Below are 21,242 nucleotides of genomic sequence, written 5' to 3'. Positions count from 1 at the left end.
GATCTGAGAGTTCGCACAGGACAGCGAGTCGCGCTGGTAGCAGGACGGCGAACGGAGGCCAGAGCTCACCGAGCAGAATGACGATGCAGAGGAGGATAGCGACGAGTGCGCCCGTGCTCAGCCCCACGGGCAGGAAGACGGCCTCCACGTTGCAGGAGAGCAGCGAGCCTTCGGCGTCGCAGCCGCACACGCGGATGCTGAGAGTGCCGGTGCTGCTCTGCACGGGGTAGCCGTTGTCCTCCATCACCACGGGCAGCTGGTACGACTCCTGGGCGCGACGACGGAAGCCTGCCCTGCGGGTCACGATGCCCGCCGTGTTGTCTGCAGGAAGAGGGGAAGCACCGGGGTGGGGGTATATACAGCACAGTCAGATATGATGCGCATATACCATAAAGTCATTTGTTAGCACTGACATTGATTTAACATGTTTATTTTGCTAATTAGTTTACATTCATTGCTCCATATGGTAAAAACGGCAGCAGCGATATTAACTACCACTGAAAACCATGCATTTCTGTGGGTGCTCTGAAGCTTGGCAGCCCCCTGTTGGCCATTAACGGGCACCGCACTGGGGGGTGTAGTGCCCGTTGGTGGTGAAGGTTGTTAACTGCAATAAAATGATCTTGCTTGCTAATCAGTGCACCTTCGTGGTCATGCGTGTCACATATGTGTTTCTGGTGCATTTAACTCCCATCACAGAGCGATTAATTCACCCTAAAACGACGGTAATGTACATCATTTGCTGGCTGCTTATTTCCTGTTGGGTGCAAGGAAATCATTTATAATCATTTATAATTCATGACATACTGTGTGTATATCAATACCTGAGTCATATATTATATTACATATATATTATATATTACACTAAGTCTAATTGCGCTGTCCTTAGTTTAATCACACCCAAACAGCTGATATGAATCATTTCGGACTGCCTTCAGTGCTAGGCTAACATGGATGCTACAGGCAATTAATGAAGACGACTTAGGGTGGCCAGGACTGACCAAAACAATGGGTGTCCCATTAACAATAAGCCCCATTCTGGTCCTGACGCTGCAAAACATCACCACGTGTCACCATGTCACATGGTACAAAAACCTCACAAGAACAAGACGACTTAAGACAGGTCACGCAGCACCTCTCAGCCGGCTGTACAAACTGGAACCGCCTCTCTGACGACACAACTTTGCCCTTTATTGACTGAATTTTTAGTCACACGCGTGACGTTTACATCCGATCCGTTATCTGCTATTTCTCCCGAAAAGCACATAAAGCACGTTCGACTTGGGCTTAGTTCTGTCTGCAGCTGACGTGACGTGGAGAGAGATCTGCTGGCGGCTGGAGGGCTGCAGCCAAGTCGGACAACTTCTACTCCTGGCAGTGTGAGACCTAACTGCAATGGCAGCACTGCCAGAAGGGTGTAGCTAAATCTATACAAATATCACCTGCATGCGCATTACTTCTTTTACAATAACCAACTCCTGATACAAACTGTTAGCAGTGAATAAAACTATCGTGTATAGTGGCCCTGTGTATAAAGATAGCTGTCAGGCAAAGATTGAATACATTTATTCCAAGGATTCAAAGTTCTTACTGTCATGTACAGAGTACAATGCAATTCTTACTTGAATTCCTTCTTCACAGACTGGACTATTAAACAAATAAAGCAGCGAAACATTACAGTAACTAACAATAAGTAAACCACTTACTTACATCTTAGAGCATTTATTTAATTTCTTTAAACTTTATTTTACTAGGTAAATTAACCGAAAACCAGTTTTTACTACTTTACGTGCTATTTGGGAGAAATGGCAGATAACAGATCGGAAACTTCTGGGATATAAACGTCACACATGTGACTAAAATCTTCAGCCAATAAAGGGCAAAGTTGTGTCGTCATGGAGGCGGTTCCAGTTTGTGCAGCCGGCTGAGAGGTGCTGCATGATCTGTCTTAAGTCGGCTTACTCTCGCGAGGTTTTTGTACCATGTGACATGGTGACGAGAGGTGACGTTTTGCAGCGCCAGCTGAAGTCGGACAAAAAAATCTAACCATGATACATTGCGTCAGGACCAGAATGCATTGCTTTAAGCACTGTAAGCAGCTGCATGAAGTCGAATCCACCCAATGCCTAGCAAATCGAATTATTTTCTGTTACCAGCGAATGTAGCACTATCCAATCCAGCTCTTTCCTGTCACGTGACCAGTAAACGTAGCTCTAGCCAATCCAGCTCTTTCCTGTCATGTGACCAGTGAACGTAGTTCTAGCCAATCCAACTCTTTCCTTTCACGTGACCAGTGAACGTAACTCTAGCCAAATCCAGCTGGACTAGCCCACAGGATGACCACTTCACAGCTCAGTAGGTACAATATCCAGCACAAAATCAGTACCAGTGAAAGCTAGAGGTTTGTACCGTCACTGAGAAAGGTAACCTTAAGCAGACTGTCAGGATTTACCTGTTTGCAGGACCTGTCATGCTCAGCAGGCAGCTGCTGCCCCAAAAGGCAGGATGACTGCTGCTTTCGGCCATCTCACCTCTGCTGAAATTCTCGATATTACCCACTCACACGCTTCACCTGACCTGCACCTCCTACTGCGGGCATCTCAGACAGCCGACTCACTTCCGAAGTCCTGGATGGTGAAATTCTTATTCTTGATGTCCTCAGGGGGGGATCTGAAGGTGAACCTCTGGCCCGCGGGGGACAGGTCCTGGTCCCTGGCATTGATCACCTGGATCACCTGAGAAAAATGACATTTGACTGCAATTATTCTGGTCTTTCTTCCAGTTAAGGTCATTGTACAGCGGCTCCCTTCTCATGCACTGCATTCTGGGAATGTCCACGTTTACTCTGGAAAGACTTTGGCATAAAACTTGGGAGATAATTAAAATGTACAAACAAACACATGATTCATAAAAGGACAGCGTTCCCCGTTGGGAAGACAAACCAGGCTGCCCCCCTGACTGTGGGTTCAAGGCCCCTTGGTAAGGATGCACTTAACCTAAATTACTTCTGTGATAAATTCGGTTCTATAAATGGGTAAAATGGAAGCTGGGGACAGTAACCTCCTTTTACATTAAAAAAAAGAAAATTAATAATGTGCATCAGGATAATTGACCGCATTAATAAATGTCAATGGGCTGTACTTTTGTTAAATAATGTAATATGGCCTCTTCTGGACCTTTTTCAAAAAACTGTATTTATATAAAATAACAAAAAATAAATTCACAGGGATGTAAATGAGGACAGCTGGAAATCAGACAAGGCTTCTCTGTCCAGACAGTGTACATCAGTGAGCTGTAGGACAGCGTTAGGACAGGAATATTAATGGACACAAAATAGTAGTTTTACAAGGTCATTCTCCCATTTACGATGAGGATTATGGGTAAATGCACTCATATTTCAGTATTGTCTGCCACTTTGCATACTTTTAGAGAATATATATTGTTCATTGCTTTGGCACTGAATCTACTGCTCATTTTACTCATCTGACTCAAAGTTTGACTTTGTACACTTGGAACAGCTCACTCAGCCCGACTGCCTCTAACAATTTTCATCAAACCGCACTTATTTCAGGGAATACCCAAGCTTCAGATATTTAATTTCTGGAAAAAAAACTCCCAAATGTCTCAGTTTGGCCTTGAAATTAATTCACTGCCTGAAAACTGTAATTAAAACAAAATGAAAATGTAACTTTTTGCGTTGTTTACTTGGAAAGTTGTAATTGACACATTTTAACATCTAAAAAAAAAAGGATCCAGGAGTTTACTGTTCTGTAAAAACACACTGATTGCAATGAGATCTGATTTAGGACCAGATGACCCCCTGCCAGGTTAGCTAATCAATCCCCGCACAAGTTCATGTGAGTCACACTCATTGCCTGCCACGCCTGTGGAGCCCTGTGATTGGCAGGCCCTTGAAATATGACACCTGTGTTGACAACGCTGAGCGACTTCAAAATGGCACTGCAAAGCTCTCGCCCCGGGGTTCATGCCAACCGGCTAGACTTGCCAGATACTTCATCGCTCTCTCAAAAGCCAAAACTTCAAAGAAGAAGATATCGGGCCATTTTACTGACAAGGGAAGGACACCGACCCCGGGTGCTTTTTTAGACACTGCCGTGTTTCCAGAAGCTTCTGGCACCGGCATAGAGGCTGGCATGTGTGCCTGGCAGGAGTTCATTACGCTGCTTTTCAGGGGAATCCCTTTGCTTGAGTTCCCCAGTAACAGTTACCTGGGCAGATCTCATCGTGGCTCAGCTCTCCAGTTGTCCCTGATGCCCCCTACCACGGGAAATGACATCACAGGAGACAGCCTCGAATCGAAAGAGACAAGCTGCCCCCTCCCTCCAGCAGCCCCTGACTCCCACTGACGCCCCTTGTCTCCTCTTATTTAGCAAACGGGCACGTTTCAGGTACAGGGAATATTAAGCACCTAGTGTTCAGTTCCTATTCCATAAATAGCTTCCCTTAAAGCTGCCTGTGTATTTCTGTCCCCTAATGGACCCCAGATCCCTGCTTTCAGCCTCATCATTCCATCACTGCGCGTCTCCGCTGTTAAATAAATAAATAAATAACAAAGCACTTTGTGATTTGGGATTCACGGCTTGGGATCGAATCTGGCTACCAGACTGAAGCCTTCCCCCATTCTGAGATTATGAGATGTGTATCCTGGGTAGGACACACAAGCCCAAGATGGATGGGAGATATGGTGCTTTGTCTCCTATAATGCATGATGGGCAGTTTACATGTCATCAGTAGGTTGCTGGTTTAAATCCCAGGGTCAGCAGAGTGATTTTCACCATTGGCTTCCTGCGCAAGGCCCTTAACCCCCCAGCTGCTCCAGGAAATGGATGACCTTACTTTCTCAACAATAAACTTTGGTTAAAAGTGTCTGATAAATATACAAATGTTGCTCAGGACTTTCAAATTAACATGAAATGTTCTATCAAAGGTCTGTCTGTTCCACCTAAGAGAGGTGATTACGTTCCACACATCTAGGGCTACCTTGAACCTAAACACAGCAGCTTTATTACACTACAGATTCATTCCAAACGCGCTGTACCGCTTTTGAAAAGAAACGTCTCTTCTGCTGTGATTTCTGGCTCTTTCCGGCTTAGCCAAGCACTCATTCACCATGATTGACCCAGTCGCTCGCAGTTAGAATCTCATCAACTCTCCTCCCACTGGCAGCCTTTGGCCAGAACTAAAGAAAGGCAGAACTTCATGCTCTCCTTCGATGGTAAGAACAAGGAGCGCTCCCCATTTTTATTCAGTTACGAAGCGGAGGCGTGCTTTTTGGGAGCGTAGAACAAAGCACTGTGCAGTATCCTATGTGACTCATGTGATCTACATCCCAGGAACATCTTCACATTGGAGAGTTAAACTCAAAATATTATTGATCTGATTGTAGCTTCTAGTATATCTGAGTGTAGATTCCAGTATATCGAAGAGCAGATTCAAGTATATCTGAGTGTAGCTTCTAGTATCTGAGCATAGATTCCAATATATCTGATTGTAGCTTTTAGTATATCTGAGCATAGATTCCAATATATCTGATTGTAGCTTTTAGTATATCTGAGCATAGATTCCAGTATATCCAAGAGCAGATTCAAGTATATCTGAGTGTAGCTTCTAGTATATCTGAGCATATATTCCAATATATCTGATTGTAGCTTTTAGTATATCTGAGCATAGATTCCAGTTTAAATATCCAAGAGCAGATTCAAGTATATCTGAGTGTAGCTTCTAGTATATCTGAGCATATATTCCAATATATCTGATTGTAGCTTTTAGTGTATCTGAGCATAGATTCCAGTTTAAATATCCAAGAGCAGATTCAAGTATATCTGAGTGTAGCTTCTAGTATATCTGAGCATAGATTCCAATATATCTGATTGCAGCTTTTAGTATATCTGAGCATAGATTCCAATAAATCTGATTGTAGCTTTTAGTATATCTGAGCGTAGATTCCAGTATATCCAAGAGCAGATTCAAGTATATCTGAGTGTAGCTTCTAGTATATCTGAGCATATATTCCAATATATCTGATTGTAGCTTTTAGTATATCTGAGCGTAGATTCCAGTATATCCAAGAGCAGATTCAAGTATATCTGAGGGCTTTTTGGTTTCTCCTCATGCATGATAGAACTTAGTAGATGCTGCCAAAACATCTGCCTTTCTATGTAATAATTGTAATGAATTAGCATTTAAAGAACTAGTATTTCTTTAGAGTGTTTTCCAGATACCGATACCTTAGGACTGAAAGCAAAGAGCCAATGCAAAATTTCTAACAGCCACCCCCAGGGGGAGCTCTTCTACAGCACTCTTTGCATCATTCGGCTTAAAGAGGAGTTTTCTACTGATAGTCACACATGGTGAACTAACCGAAACCTACCGAAACACTATCATCTGGGCAGTAAAAGGGCATATTTGTATTTCAGCAAATGGAAATGTCCATTTTCTGTCCACCAAGATAAGAATAACCTCAATCCCATCAAAAAACTGGTGGCCTTCTCCACCAATCAGAGCAGACGTCCGTCTTGATGCATATCTCGGAACAGCCATTGGCTGACACCACAGCCAGGCGCGGCAGAGAACAAATTGATTGGCCGAGGACCTCTCCAGTGGCACTTGTTTAATATCAATCTCGGCAAACACGTGCTAGCAATATGTCTATATACACAAGGGTTCACAAAACAACCATCGCAGATAATTAAGTACCATGGCAGGTGCTTATCTAATGGCTGAAGTCATCCGGGGGGTGTAATTATCAAGATGTATTCCCATCTGTGGTCAGCGCTAAGCTGCACAATAGATACCATCACTGTGGTGGAATGTAATTATCTTTGTGGCGTAACTGATCTATTGTAGGTGCTGAGTTGTGTAATGAATCATCGAGGCTGTGTGATATATCAAGACACATGCACACAAGCGCATCTTCAGCACGTACGGAAATGTAATTTCCCCTTTTCCACGATGATTCCAGTTGTCTATAGCAACTTTCCATTATCGCTAGATCCCTGATTGCAAAGATGCTCGTCTTGCCTTTCTTCTCTAATTATTTCTAACAAAGGAGGATGAAAAGATAAGTGTCTGTCTGTGTTTGCGAAGCAGTACTGGATAAGGAATTTGAAGGTGGATGGATGAATAGATGTTGTCTTCAGAGGTCCCATGAAACAAACAGACACACACACACACACACACACACACACACACAGACATACACACACATTTCTGCTTTTATCTTTGTAGGGACTCTCCATTCATTTCTATGGACATACCCTAATTCCAACATGACGTCCTTAACCCCAACCCAGCCCTAACCTCAACCATAAATTACCAAATACAATTCAAGAATTTTTGTGTTTTTTTGACTGCAGTCACTATTTTTTATAAAAACCGTTACCAAAAAATGATCCACAGAATGTTAAAGTAATAGGTTTTAAACAGCCCCATAGTGTAATGTATCCACAAACACACACACACACACACACACACACACACACACACACACACACACACGCCGATCTACCTGGCCCGCCTTGGCGTTCTCGCAAACGAAGGTCTCATAGGGAACAGCCAGCTCTGGTGGAAACTCGTTGACATCCAGCACATGGACTGACACAGCGACCTTGCTGCTGAGGATTGGATTGTCTGAATGAATATTAAGAAAAACAAACGAAGAAAAAAGAATGCATCAATACATGTTCAATTTATAATAAAACCGCACACAAACAATAACTATTATTTTAATGGAGGATTTCAAAAATGGGGTAAAACAGACTATCAAGAAATGGTGTAACACTGCCCCCTTTTGTTCACACTCAGAACTGCAGCCCGGAAGAATGACCGCAACCCATCCATGGAAATCCCAGAGGAATTGTACCACATTTCCCGAAGGCGGACCTACGAGAATGGCTATTGTAACTCTTCGAGTACTTCCTGTGTCTTATGGGAGATAAATGCCAGGAAAAAAAAGAGTTTGAGTCAGGTCAAGTGAAACACTTAAATGGTTTAGAACCGGATGCCTTGAAGTTATCATGGGACCATCGAGAAGGGCATGAGCAGAGATGGAGGCCGACATGCTCTACAGCCAAAATAATAAGTACGCTATTTATAGTGACTGAAAGCTTGAATTCCTGTTAAGCCCACTCAGGCTGGTTACCCAGCCATCTGTCTGAATTGGCTATATGCTTAATCATCAATCTAATTCAATCTGAGCACTGGCAGTCTGTGTCCTATAGGGGGCGCCACGCCAATATCCAATTTTAAACATTATGTAACACCAAGTTTTGGTTCATTTGTCCAGCTCTCTGGCCTTGTCACCACCAGCGGGCACAGCACTGAAACGGTTGAAGACAGGGGCGGCTTAAGTATTGCGGTAACTGTACTCACTTCTGATTGGCTAAAACCAGACAGTGATTGACAGCACAGAAGTAAGCCCACCCACTGTCCATCTCATAGGCTCAGATGCCCTGGGGAGTAGAAATGTCCCAGCATTCAGCACCATGAGACTCCCCCCCCCTTAATAACTTTACACTGTATCATACTGTCATTCTTGTGATGCTTCATCGTTTCTGCTTTCTCCATCTTTTATCAGAACTGCCCCCCTCCCCCAGCCAGTGAAAGGAGCGCTCAGTATTCCTCCAGATGTCCGCAGTGGGGGAGTCAGCTATTTGACAGCATGGGGGTTCCTCATGCAATGATAAAGGTGGGAAGGGGTGGCTTTTTCACAATAGCGTAACACTAATATACTGCAGCTCACTCCGAAAGCTGTCAGGGTCTTAAAGGGCGCAGCCGTCCGGGAAGGACAGCGGGCTAAAAAAGTGCCTGATTTAAAAAAGGAAAAAAAAATCCCTGCACGACAGCGAGGGCCTTCTGTTGTACCCTGAAACCAGGTTTTTATATAAAGCCATCTCAAAAAGACAGATGCACAGGAATCTCTCTGGAAAGGACCAGGAAAAGCCAGAAAAGAGTTAATTATCACAGAAATTCATCATATAATCTCAGCGTAATCTAACAGATGACAGAACATACACAGTCAGCACTGAAGGGAACTTCCACGCCTCCTCCAGCAGAGGGCAGCAATATGCTCACAAAAAAAACCCTACCCAAGCATTGAACTCCTGCTGTACATGTCATGATAACTAGCAGCAAGAAAATAAAGAATAAATCACTTCACATTCTGCTCTATGGCTTTAGCACACGTTTTAAATGGCACTGAATATGAACAACTAATGCGCACTTATTTACTCCAACGCAGCTTTTAAAATTTTAGCCTTTGCAGGCTTTCGGTGTCACTCCACATGGGCGGCGTCGAGCGGAGCCGTGCCGAATCTTCTCGGCCACCAGGCCCCCTGGGGGATTCTCCCAGTATATCCTTCAGAAAGGAACTTCATTAACAGCGTGAGACATCCGTCTGTATTAAGCGGGCGGAGTGAAGTTCACCCTTTATGAGTCTGTCGGCAGAAGGTCAGCAGCAGTGGGGATTAATCACGTCGACGTGCCGGGCTGCCGATTGCCAGTAGGGGGCGCGGGAGCTGCACTGAAAGCATTTCCTGTCTGGGTAAGAAGTGTCTGGTTTTCCTAGGGGTGGGAAGCCACCTGCAATCAGACCCCCGCATACACCCAGGGGCAGTGATTAGTACCACTCAAACTACACATTTGCATAAGGTCCCTGGTGGGTCCCCTGTTGACCACAAATAATCTCTACACTAAATAACAAACAGATTTTCTTTTTAAATCAGGAGATGCTGAAGCAGCCTGTACTGCTAACCAGTTAGCCAGCTATGATCTTCTGACTCTACTCACTAGCTATTTATTTAGTTAGTGTCTAGTCAACATCTGGGAGGTCCAGAGGTGGCATTCTGAGAGAAGCTCCAGAAACAACCATCCTGCACGTATCTTGAATCTAGATACCAGAAAGAGACACACCGCAGGAGTTAGTCACCGAGTGCAGAAAAACCACGCAGTGCCAAAATACCTATGCCAATCTCGGATAACCAGGCAAACCTCACATACAGAGGCCTGGTCTGTCATTCGTGGAGGGGGGGGGGACCTTCCCCCACCTCGATGAGAGCACCTGTGTGTTTCAAATGCATTTGCTGCCACTGCGTTATCTGCTACGTTAATTTATCTCCCGTCTGCGTGATTTTGGCCGAGCATGGTGCTGTGGCGGGATTCCGACTTACGCAGACCCAGAGAGGGGCGCGATTATCAGTCATAAACCAGCGCTGTTACTTCAGCATAGGAATCAGCGCGTCTGGGTGTCCTTCCTGAGAGCTCCGTCTCTTCATCGCACCACTTGGAGGAGCTCGTACGGGCTTTATACACTAATCTTACACACACGGCCAAATCCCTCTGCAAACACACACATATCCGTGAATCTGGCGGCAGAAATTCACAGACACAGCAACTGCGTAGCTCCGCCGTAGCCAGGGGCCACTCAAATCAAGCATGTCTGTAGGACCTGTGTGTGTGTGTGTGTGTGTGTGTGTGTGTGTGTGGACAGGTCTAAGCACCTTCGACTGAGAAGGGGTGTCTACGCCAGCTCTATACTACAGTAAATAACAAGGCAGATCTTCTCCAGCACCATCACCTCTCCTCCTTCATCCTTTCGCTTCTTCACCAATTCATTTTCCACATCTACCGACCCCTCCATCATGACGCTCTTTCACCGATCACTCTGTCCTTCCATCCCCTCACTGCTCTACGCACGTTCCTGCCATTTATTTTAGCCGCCAATGCCTTCCAGGAGCTGTCTGTACCCCCTCATACTTACTAACTTTCGTTGCCACCACGGAGATAGTGTGCTGAGCCATAGTCTCCCTGTCCAGCAGGTGGTTGGTGGAGATCGTGCCCTCCACCGGGTCGATGGCGAAGTAGCTGTCCAGGTCATTCTTCCAGTCGATGGAGTACCTGATTAACGGAGAGAGGAAAGGGTTATACTCTGCTTATGACGAGCAACGGGTCTATTCAGGAGATAAATTCAAAGTGTCTTTCAATTTCTTTCAAATAATCAATAAATCAATCGACCTATCAATCCATCCATTCATTCAGCCATCCAGATAGATGTGTCTACCAGTCATTCGTACGGTGTTTGACCACCCAAAGGTGTAGCACCACCCAAAGATACAAAAGCACAAGGGTGCCCTGAACCAGGAACCCTGAGCTCATATGCAGGCTCTCTGGCGCCACCTACTTGTTGTTAAAGGTTTATTACGAACCTTGTAATGATTTTTAGTCAAGGTGCTGATTTAGATAAACAATGTATCAGGTATGTGCCAGATGATCTCATTAGCTATTCCTGTGTCAGACGGAAGCTTAACCCACATGCACCAAATTAAAAAAAAAAAGCACGTAAGTCTGGGAACCACAAAGTTCTGGGTTCGAGTTCCTGGTCAGCCACTGGTGCCAGCCAGCCAGCATAGCTAAGTTCTCTACACTACAATAAACGCTGTGAAAGGCTAAATGAATCGCCATTCAGGCTGTAAACACTTCCTCTTCCCACGTGGGACTTTAAGGGCAGCTTTTAAGCGGAGCTGCTCTCGTCAGCAGAAGGAATCTCACTCAGACCTCTTTAATCCCACATTAACCCCTCCAGCAAACACGTGCCTTTGTTTTCATTCTGAAGCTCCCGGTGCCCTGGAGCCCTTTAGTTGCCACCGCTATGGCTGCCGAGCTTCTCGCTGAACCGCATTTAGCTAAATCATCCGAGGCTTTCAAAGCACCCGCTTCATAGGTGCCCCCTAGAGGCAAAGCCTTTAGCTATTTCAAGCATTCCTATTCCCTGGATACTTATTTTTCATTAGAGAATATCAAACGCATCCTGACTTGTTACAGTTTCTAGACTCATAATTTAATGGACCCCACACCATTTAGCACACATCTCTCCTTTTATGTGATCTTCGGTTAATTTAGAAAAGCCTTTGTTGCACAAATAAGCCAAGCTCCCGATTTGCTTGCTATTTACATAAAATCAGACTTAAAATACAAACAGCTTTCACAATGCAGTAACTTGTAACTGAATTTAATTATGTATTGATTACGTAGCCAAAATTCCCAGGTGTCCCAGAATGCATTTTGGCGGGAAATGTGCACACCCCACCCTCCCACCCCCACCGCGCCTGTGTGCAGAGGGTTACATCATCTCAAACGACTCTGATTCACGAGACTGTGACCCCCAGAGACACCTACTGAGTGCCGGGGCCCCCACGCAATTCCAGACTGCATAGACTATGGCTGTGATATGCTCCCCATTTTACACTTAACATTTTGATCCGTTTAGCCGACACTTTTATCTAGAACAGCATGCATTTCTGAGGAAGCAGGGTCCAATGGTGACATCATTCTTTTGGTCATAGGATTTGAACCTCCCACCTTCTGATTATTGGCACAGCCATAACGTTTTTCCATCTTAAATCTCACAGTTTTTCTCAGAGCTGTTTCATTCTGAGGGAATATGGTAAAACTACCCCAGGACAGTAAAACTTCAGTTGCAGTCATCCTTAATTCCCTCTCTTCCTTTAGCCTGTATGGATCCATGTAAGCTCCAAATTTTTCTACAAAGTTATACAAGAGCATCATATAAATGTATATGATTTTAAGAGAAATTACTATATTCACCCTAAAGACTCAGCCAGAAAATTAAGTGAAACAGATGCATGTATCTAGATGATTATTGCAGCGATTAATCCCAGAGCTAAATTCCTCCCCCCATGGTACAACTACACTCACATCTGGGTATGTGAAGATGCAAACTTTTGTGTAGATTCCGGATCGGTGACCCAACCCAAACTAGTGCTTCCTAAAGGATTACAACAGGTCATGTGACCTTTGCCTGTAAGGTTACGGTTCGCAATTCTCCGGTGTCCGACAATGCGTGGCTTCAGGAATAATTACCCCCAAGTTCACACACCACATGGTGTGATCCAATTTACACACCTCCCGCCTTTAATGTCTAGAGACACTGTTCTGTAGGAAACCCAAATACCAACCAGAACAAGGCTCCATAATCTTCAGCACAAAGCTGGGATGGGGGATTTTCCTTTTGAGGTTTTGGGAAGGTGTGATCCACCTTCCCAAGCCAGACATCTTACCAGCACTCCCTGAGCTACTCCCACAAGGCCACAGGGAAACCGGTGTGCTGGAATTCAAACTGGCATTAATGAGGACGCCACTGGGGCCTAAACCAAGGACCCCAATAAAGCATCTGCTCTTTACAAGTAACAGATTCTGCAGAGCGGGGAAGCAGGCTATGCAAATAGCATGGCGTCATTAGGGAAATAAGATCTGTTACAATGTATGATGAAGTCGGATTCAGACAGGCTAACATTCGATTTTGCCCCTGAATAAGGCCCTCATCGCGTATGCCGATGTCAGAACCGGAATTGTGGCAAATATTGCTTGTGGCTAGAATAAATCTGCTTTTAGAAATATCTTCAAATATCCGAGAACCTGTAGAAAAAGTTCTCAGGCTGAAATATTCTGACATATTAAAACGGGTGCTGGAGCTACTGTGGCACACGGAGTAGCCTCGTCAGGCGATACATGAGACCGGCTCATGACACGACATTTACATAGGTGCATATAAACAGCACGGGAAATGTCAGCATCCGAAGGGGCGGTGGAAGCTATCGAGGTCCCGGAATCCAGGTCCTGTCGTATTTGCCACTGAGTGTCAGAGTAAGCGAAAGGGGTTCATCAAAAATCATCAGGTTGAAAAGTTTAATGCCATTATTTCCATTTGTGTTGCAGGCTCACGCCGAAACTTCTGGCTTGAAGTAGCCTACTTTAAGAAAGAAAAGTCCCATTCTTCTGTATGAAATGAATAAATAAACACGGAGGAGAGGAAATGTCCGTCGTCTGGGGAGCGTGCCTTTGGAAAGAACAGTAATAAGAGAATAAAAATAGAAGCTGTTGGGTGACATTGGTGGTCAGAGTACTTTAAGGCGCAGCGAGCTTCCAAAACGAACCTGGGGAAAAAACAATACCCATTAGAGTGTCCTGAAAAATTTAACAACCAAGAGAAGGGGGGGGGGGGGGGATGTAGCAGACAAAAGCATCTTTAAGGGCCATAAATCTCAGGGTTGCTTTAAGCCATAAAAAATTTACAATAAAACAAATATACTGCAAGAAGCATCAAACTTTTCTCTTTCGTTCATTACTTTTTTTTGTCTGCTCTTATATTTAAGTTTTTTATAGAGCTGAATTCGTGTTGCTTTTTAAAAAATCAGTATATGGGGTTCCTGCTGCTCTCCTTGGGGGGGGGTGTTATTCTGGAGTGCGGGGGGCGGGTGTTGTTGACATATTTATAGATTATTCTTTGTCCCCCTGCTCCATCGCCAAGGCAGGAGATGGTGCGTTTGCAGATGTTTCGGCGGCCCCAGAATCAGCGGGACATCGGGAAGGGCCATGCGCCGATGGCAGGCCTCACGCAGGGACACATCTGCAGTCTAGCGGGTTCTAGGGCTGAAGCCCATCCATCCTCTTGGAAATTATGAATGGCAGAGCACTGAATTAAATACAGATTCGTATGCAAATTCAGGCGGCTGTCAGAATAGCAGACAACATGTCAGTCAAGCATTAGATATTGCAATTAAAAAATAAATAAATAAAAACTTCCGGCATAATTCCGGGGGTTATTTGAGTCGAACATGTGGATATCCCATACCGAGAGCTGGCACAAGCTCTGCTCCTAACCCTGAGAACTTTCTACCTGCAAGGCCCAGCAGTGCTTAAGAGAAAGAAGGGATGGGGGTTAGGGGTCCTGCTCAGGAGCCGAACTGTGAAATCGCTTAGCCTACCCTGGGATTTGAACCGGCAAAATTCTGAATACAAGCAGCGCTCCCGAATTACCAGAATTATCCGAAGCTGGAGCGCCACCTACAGGCCAGAGAGAGCCCGGTGCAGCCGCCCGAGGCTGACGCACTGATTACGGACCTGAGGTGGCATCCAGGGAAGTGTATGTGAAACACTGGTTTCGGGACAGCCCTCTGTGGAGCTACAGACAGTCCTGCAGAAGAGCAGGGCAGTACGTCATGCTGTACATCACGTGATGATCCATACGAGCCTGCCTCTGAGGTTATTTAGATGATAATAATCACGTTTGGGGGAAGAGGAGGAGATAAGAGAGTGTGCCCATCGCATGCCAGATTAGTAATGATGATGATGATGATGATGATGATGATGATGATGATGATACACAATGTGCCCTGTGATGGACTGACATCCCACCCAGGATGTACTCCTCTCTTGTACCCTATACTACATTGGATAGGCTTCAATGATGGATGGATGGATGGATGGATGGAACAATGACAAACCTTGTGAGCACGAGTGTATATGTCAGGATGTAACATCATGTTTCTTCATCCTGCAAGACGTTTCCAAGACAGTGCACACTGACAGACATGGGAGGGGTCTGTAGACCCCCCCCCCATTCGTTACCTCACGGCGCTGCCCCCTATGTCCAGGTCCTGGGCGGTGACAGCCCCGATGATGATGCCCACCGGCGTGTCCTCGTACACGTCCATGCCGTAAGCTGGCTTGCTGAACACCGGCGGCTCGTCCACGTCCAGCACGATGATCTTCACCGTCGCCGTGTCCTTGAAGGGCCCTGCGCTGTGGAAGCGTGGATCCAGATGCGGGTTCGAGGCCTCGACTTTGAAGGTATACGCCTTCTTTGTTTCGTAGTCCAGAGGCTGAAAGAGACGAGAGGTACACGTTTGATCTGCGGAGATGGGATAGCGGACCAAAAAATGTGACTCACGGATAGGGGCAGACAGACATTGGGTGAAGTTTGGTTACTGAGCTCAAGCCAAAGGAGAGCTGATCCGAATCAAATCCAGGTGGTAAAGCCCAGTAAACAATTCACGATGAAACCCCGATCGAGAAATGAGTCTCGTACGAAACTGGCGGGTCACACTCCCTGTTAGTGGCAAATGCTTTTGGTGAATACACGCATGCACCATTGAACGTGAACAGCTTCTACGCTTTTGTTGATGGAGGCCACTAGCTTAAGACGTCGATCAGTTACATCTCAAGTGAGGGGAGAAAAACAATCGGAATCTATAAAGATCTGCCGCAGTACCGACGCCCCACTGCTGAGGGCGTGAATCTGCGATGTTCGGACCCCCAGGAACAATATAAAATCAGCAGATTATTTTTAATTGTTAACTGTTATTAAATTCTCGGAAATGATCCAATTTCATTACAATCATGGAGGGGAAAAAAAATCCTTTTTTATTACAATCACTGCAAGACAAGTAGAAAGGAGACATTCCTACAATTAAATCTTTAATCCCCCCCCCCCCACCCCCCCACCCCCCAAGGGACTGTAATTGCAGGGTAAGAATAATGTGTTTCCTCATGGGTTGCCAGACTGTGCACTTTATTTAAAGCCAACCTAAGGCACTTCTCTGCAAAAGCGCAGAAGCCCATTTTATTTAAATTGAACACCTGTCCCATGGGGACCCTCCAGAAGCTATTTTACGGTTACTCGGCAGAATAAAGACTTTTAATTTTAAAGGTCACTCTGTCAGAATTGATCTCACCGGCTGTCTTTTTTGCAGTTCCCTGATGTGGGTAATGTTCAGCCGCACTCATTTTTGCACAATAAATAAGTGCTGGTCAGTTAATTATCCATCTGATTTGCTGAGCCTTAATCTAGAATTGGCCACGCCTACAGACCCACACACACACACACACACACACACACACACACTGATTTGGTATCTGTATCTTCAGCTTAATCCCTACCCAGCCCTACCATTAACCATTAGTACCCAAACAAATTGCAAGCCTTTCGGAATTTTCAGTTATTTCATTGCAGTTACAGATTTTAATAAAACTGAGTTTCCCCTAGTGGACCGGAAAAAGAACTTCTCCACAAGGTCAAAATAACAGGTTTTTATTAAATTTTGGGAACATCTGGTCCCGACAATGTAAAATATACATGACAACACACACACACGCTCACACACACACGTGTAGGGTATACCTATCCTTATGGGGCCCGCTCATTCACTTCTATGGGAAAAATGCTAACGCTAACTATGACAACCTTAACCCCCACCCTGCCCTAACCATAACCATAAGTAACCAAGCAAAATACAAGAGTTTTTAGTTTTTTTCATAGCAGTCATTGATTTTTATAAAATAGAGTTTTCCCTTATGGGGACCAGGAAACCGGTCCCCATAAGGGAAAAAAAAACGGATATTTATCACATTATGGGGAAATTGGGTCCCCATAAGGATAGGTATACCCGCTCACACACACACATGCACACAGATCATTCCCCTGTTTTAGGAGATATCTCACAGAAACACACACAATGGTCACATTTAAGTATGAGGACACAGACTGAGGCAGGGAGAAAATCACACAAAACACATGCAGTCACACATACCCAGATACACACACACACACACACACACACACACACACACACACACACACACACACACACACGTGCAGGCAGTGTCCCGTACAGCCCGCTAGTCCTGTACTCCAGCCTGTACCCGCTTGGCAGCCCCGGGGGGAGTCCATTAACAACCCCAGAACATCTGTACCCTGAGGCCCAAACTCGTACGCTTCATTACCCTGAGCAGGACACATCCCGGTGCAAGCACGGGGGGGGGGAACCTGGAGCTGGTAGGACAAAGGGAGGCGAGACAGTGACTCTCAGAAACTGTAAAATCGCCTGGGAGCAAATTCGACCCGGCGTTACTGAAGAGAAACACAGAAGACATCAAGCGCCAGGCATAAACACAAAGTTGGCAGGTGCGGAACAAAGGTTGTGTGAAAGAGAGGGATCTACTAACTTCATGCTTACACCGGGTTTGACACAGCTAGGAACATGTGAGCCCCATACCGGGACCTCCCTGTGAACAGGGGTCAAATGAATAAGGAAGAACATTTAAAAAAAGAATGACTCAATTTGCAGTGTGAGGAGAACGTGAAACTCTGGAGGAATTTCTTGTTATGCTGCTGTTGGTCTTATGAAAGCTGTGAAGAAACCCAGGAGAGAATCGTAGGAAGCAGACGGTGTGGTGATTCAGGTGCTGAAAGTCCGCAGAACATCACAGCAGAGGCAGCAGTGGTGTTCAGTACCACATGTGTGGGGCCCCCTATTGGTAACAAACTGTGATTACAATAAATACTAAAACAAACATTACATTTATTTATATAATTACATTGCAATTTCTTTATTTTTTCTTTATTTAGCTACTTGCTTGCTATTTATTTATTTGGTTTTTGAAACATCAGGGGGGTATTTGTGAAACACCAAATTTGCCCCTGTGCCTATGTAACAGAATACAAAGGATGCCCCCTGCTGGAGAGTCATGGCTCTGTTGGAAATGTCTCTGAGAATTAGGTTATACAGACAAACTCGGTTATAAGGTAATCACTACACGTTTGCTTTGTCTGACTTTTCGTTTTCCAGTTGTAAGCAAGCTCTCGCCGCACGTTGTCAGACTATGTCTTGGGGAGAACCAGCTCTTAGTGAACCCGTTTCTCTAGAGTTTCGGGGGGGGGGGGGGGGGGCAAATCCACTTTTGTGTTACCTTGTCACTTTGCCGACGGCGGCAGTGGCGGCAGAGATGACAGAACTGAAAGATGACTGAACGGATCGCTCACTCCGTCTGACACCGAAACACATCCCCCTCCTCCCCACCCATGAGGAACGGGGGATGCTTGACATCTTGTTTTGTCCACTTCCTGGAACATCCGTCCATCGCGATTGTGATAAACTGTTCTGATGCAGCTGAGAGGGGATTACCTCAAAAACAGCAGCCTGTCAGAGCTGCAGATGTATACTTGGTGTGGGGGGGGGGGGGGTATTTTAGACAATTATATAGCAAGAACAGTGGAAGAACACTATAGCCCACAAATTTTTGCAAAGAGAACAACAGAGGATGCCACCTTTTCCAGCACTATTTGTCAGAGGTGGTAGCCCCACAACACGGTACAAGGCCTTGCCACGAAACAGCTCATGACTTCCTATAACTCGCAGACTTCCCAAAGAGTTGGCGAAGGCGCTCCTCAAAGGTCGTGTACTTGAGCTCCTAGGCAGCGGGTTGCAGGAGACTGCTGGCGGAGTGAATTATAGTGTTTGCGAGCTCGGCCGAAAAAAAAACTGGAAAGGAGGCAACTATCATGGACTTGCAGCTCTTCACTGGTCCTGAATATAAATCGCCTGCGGTTGGGTAGAGGTGAGTTCGAGGAGATAAACAGCAACCCCAACAGCTTCCCTGCCGTGCGCTGCCATTGATTGGTCACTAATGCCAAAACAGACCAATGCATCACTGGGGGAGACAAGCGTTAGTTAATCGGGGGCGGCGTACAAGCGGCCAGGCGAATCGGCTGTGGACTGCGATATGGCCCGCATGCAGACACCGAAATCTGCAAAGCAAAACCTGAAGGCGATAATGCCAGAAGAAGGAGTGAGCAAGGTGAATAATGTCTTAGCTTGAGTAATACCTGAATAGATAGCAAGCAAGGTGGCTAACGTATTAGCAGGAGTAATACCTGAAGAGATAGCGAGCAACGTGACTAATGTCTTAGCTTGAGTAATGCCTGAATATATAGCAAGCAAGGTGGCTAATGTATTAGCAAGAGTAATACCTGAAGAGATAGTGAGCAAGTTGGCTAACATATTAGCATGAGTAATACCTGAAGAGATACCAAGCAAGGTGGCTAACGTATTAGCAAGAGTAATACCTGAAGAGATAGCAAGCAACGTGACTAATGTCTTAGCAAGAGTAATGCCTGAATATATAGGAACCTAGATAGCTAATGCATTAGCATGAGTAATACTTGAGGAGATAGAAACCATGGTGACTAATGCATTAGCATGAGAATTACCTGAAGAGATAGTAATCAAGGTGGCTAATATATTAGCATGACCATAGTGATCCCTTCACTTTCACGAGGGATAGGGGGGGACCATCCCTGCAAATCTGAAAATTCGTGAATAATATTTGGACCCCTTATTTAAAATGCAAAAATTATCAGCATTGCAACGTGTACACAGATTATTTATTTATTTGTTTTTACTGAAATTAACTTTTAATATAAAATAAATAAAACAAATATAGAACAACGCCAACAGTGATATACTATATTATTTTAAGAGATCCAAATAACTTTCAGTATTGTTTATATATGTTTGCCGTACACGTTGTCTACATTTTTCTGTGATCTTTTGGCAAGCTCCAAAAATTTTCCAAATTAATTATTCATAGCTCAGTTGTGAATATCTGTAAGCATGAATGTCAAATTTGTAAATCTGGAGAGGCAATTGTAATACCTTATGGGCAAGAGATAAATGTGGCTAAGATGTCCACCCATCCATCTTCTGAAAACGCTTGTCCTCTTCAGGGTTGCAGGGGTCAAGATAACAATACCTTAATACATAGCAACCAATGTGGCTAAATCATTAGCATGAGCTGGGGTAAATCAAATAGAGATTAGGGGAAGGTGATTGGTTGGAAGCAGCCAATTATGGACTTGAGCATTATCAGAATATCCTATTCAGGATGATTTGGGTACAAATCTAAAGGCAGAGGATAAATACACTTTGGTGAATATACAGCTGCGGAAAAAATTAAGAGACCACTCAATATTTTTAAGGAAATCCCTATTTTTAAATCTTCATTTAATCATGGTTCTGCTGGCAGAAGGCTACGCTGAGAAGCAGGTTGCTTTCAGGTTAAAAATTTCTAAGACAGCAGTACACAAGAACAAGGTGAAGCAGGAGACTCTGGGAAAAAAAACAGAAACCAGCCAGGTAAAGGGCAGAAGCAACGTTTTAATGCCAGAGATGACAATCAACTTATTCGACAGTTTCTCATGAATCTGTTCCCATGACATCAAGTCACCGTCAACGGGTAACATTAAGTGCAGGTGTGAGGCACACTGCTAGGACAGTTCATATCAGGCTCCTAGAAGAAGGACAGAAGACCCATAAAGCAAGGAAGAAGCCCTTTATTAATGAGAAACAGAGAACAGCCAGGCTACAGTTTCCAAAAAAAAAAAGGATTATTCTCAGATACAGACCCATAAATTGAGAAATGAGTGAAACAAAAAAGTACGCTATGGTCTCGATTTTTTTTCACAGCTAACTCAGTAAGAAAACTTCTAAAAAGTCCCCTATGCAAAAATCTAAGAAAGGGAACATTTGAATATGGGTCTTGTTTCTGAGATGATGCAATGGCAGTTTTTACTCCTCGACTACTACGCC

General features: G+C 44.8%; 1 protein-coding gene across 2 annotated transcripts in view; it reads right to left on the bottom strand.

Moving 5' to 3' along the window:
• LOC125740810 (cadherin-12-like) overlaps window positions 1-21,242 on the bottom strand; it is a 112,357-nt gene that overhangs the window by 4,023 nt on the left and 87,092 nt on the right. For both annotated transcript variants that reach the window (XM_049012466.1, XM_049012465.1), the window contains 5 exons: window positions 15,445-15,698; window positions 10,778-10,914; window positions 7,529-7,650; window positions 2,618-2,735; window positions 70-321 (listed from right to left, as the gene is read on the bottom strand). In XM_049012466.1, coding sequence (XP_048868423.1) covers window positions 70-321; window positions 2,618-2,735; window positions 7,529-7,650; window positions 10,778-10,914; window positions 15,445-15,698 — 883 coding nt within the window. The remainder of the gene's footprint in view (window positions 1-69; window positions 322-2,617; window positions 2,736-7,528; window positions 7,651-10,777; window positions 10,915-15,444; window positions 15,699-21,242) is intronic.

This window comes from Brienomyrus brachyistius, chromosome 4, assembly GCF_023856365.1.
Source record: "Brienomyrus brachyistius isolate T26 chromosome 4, BBRACH_0.4, whole genome shotgun sequence".
NCBI classification, from domain to species: Eukaryota; Metazoa; Chordata; class Actinopteri; order Osteoglossiformes; family Mormyridae; genus Brienomyrus; species Brienomyrus brachyistius.
The sequence above is the reverse complement of the archived record's forward strand: the minus strand, read 5'-3'. Positions and strand labels throughout refer to the sequence as shown.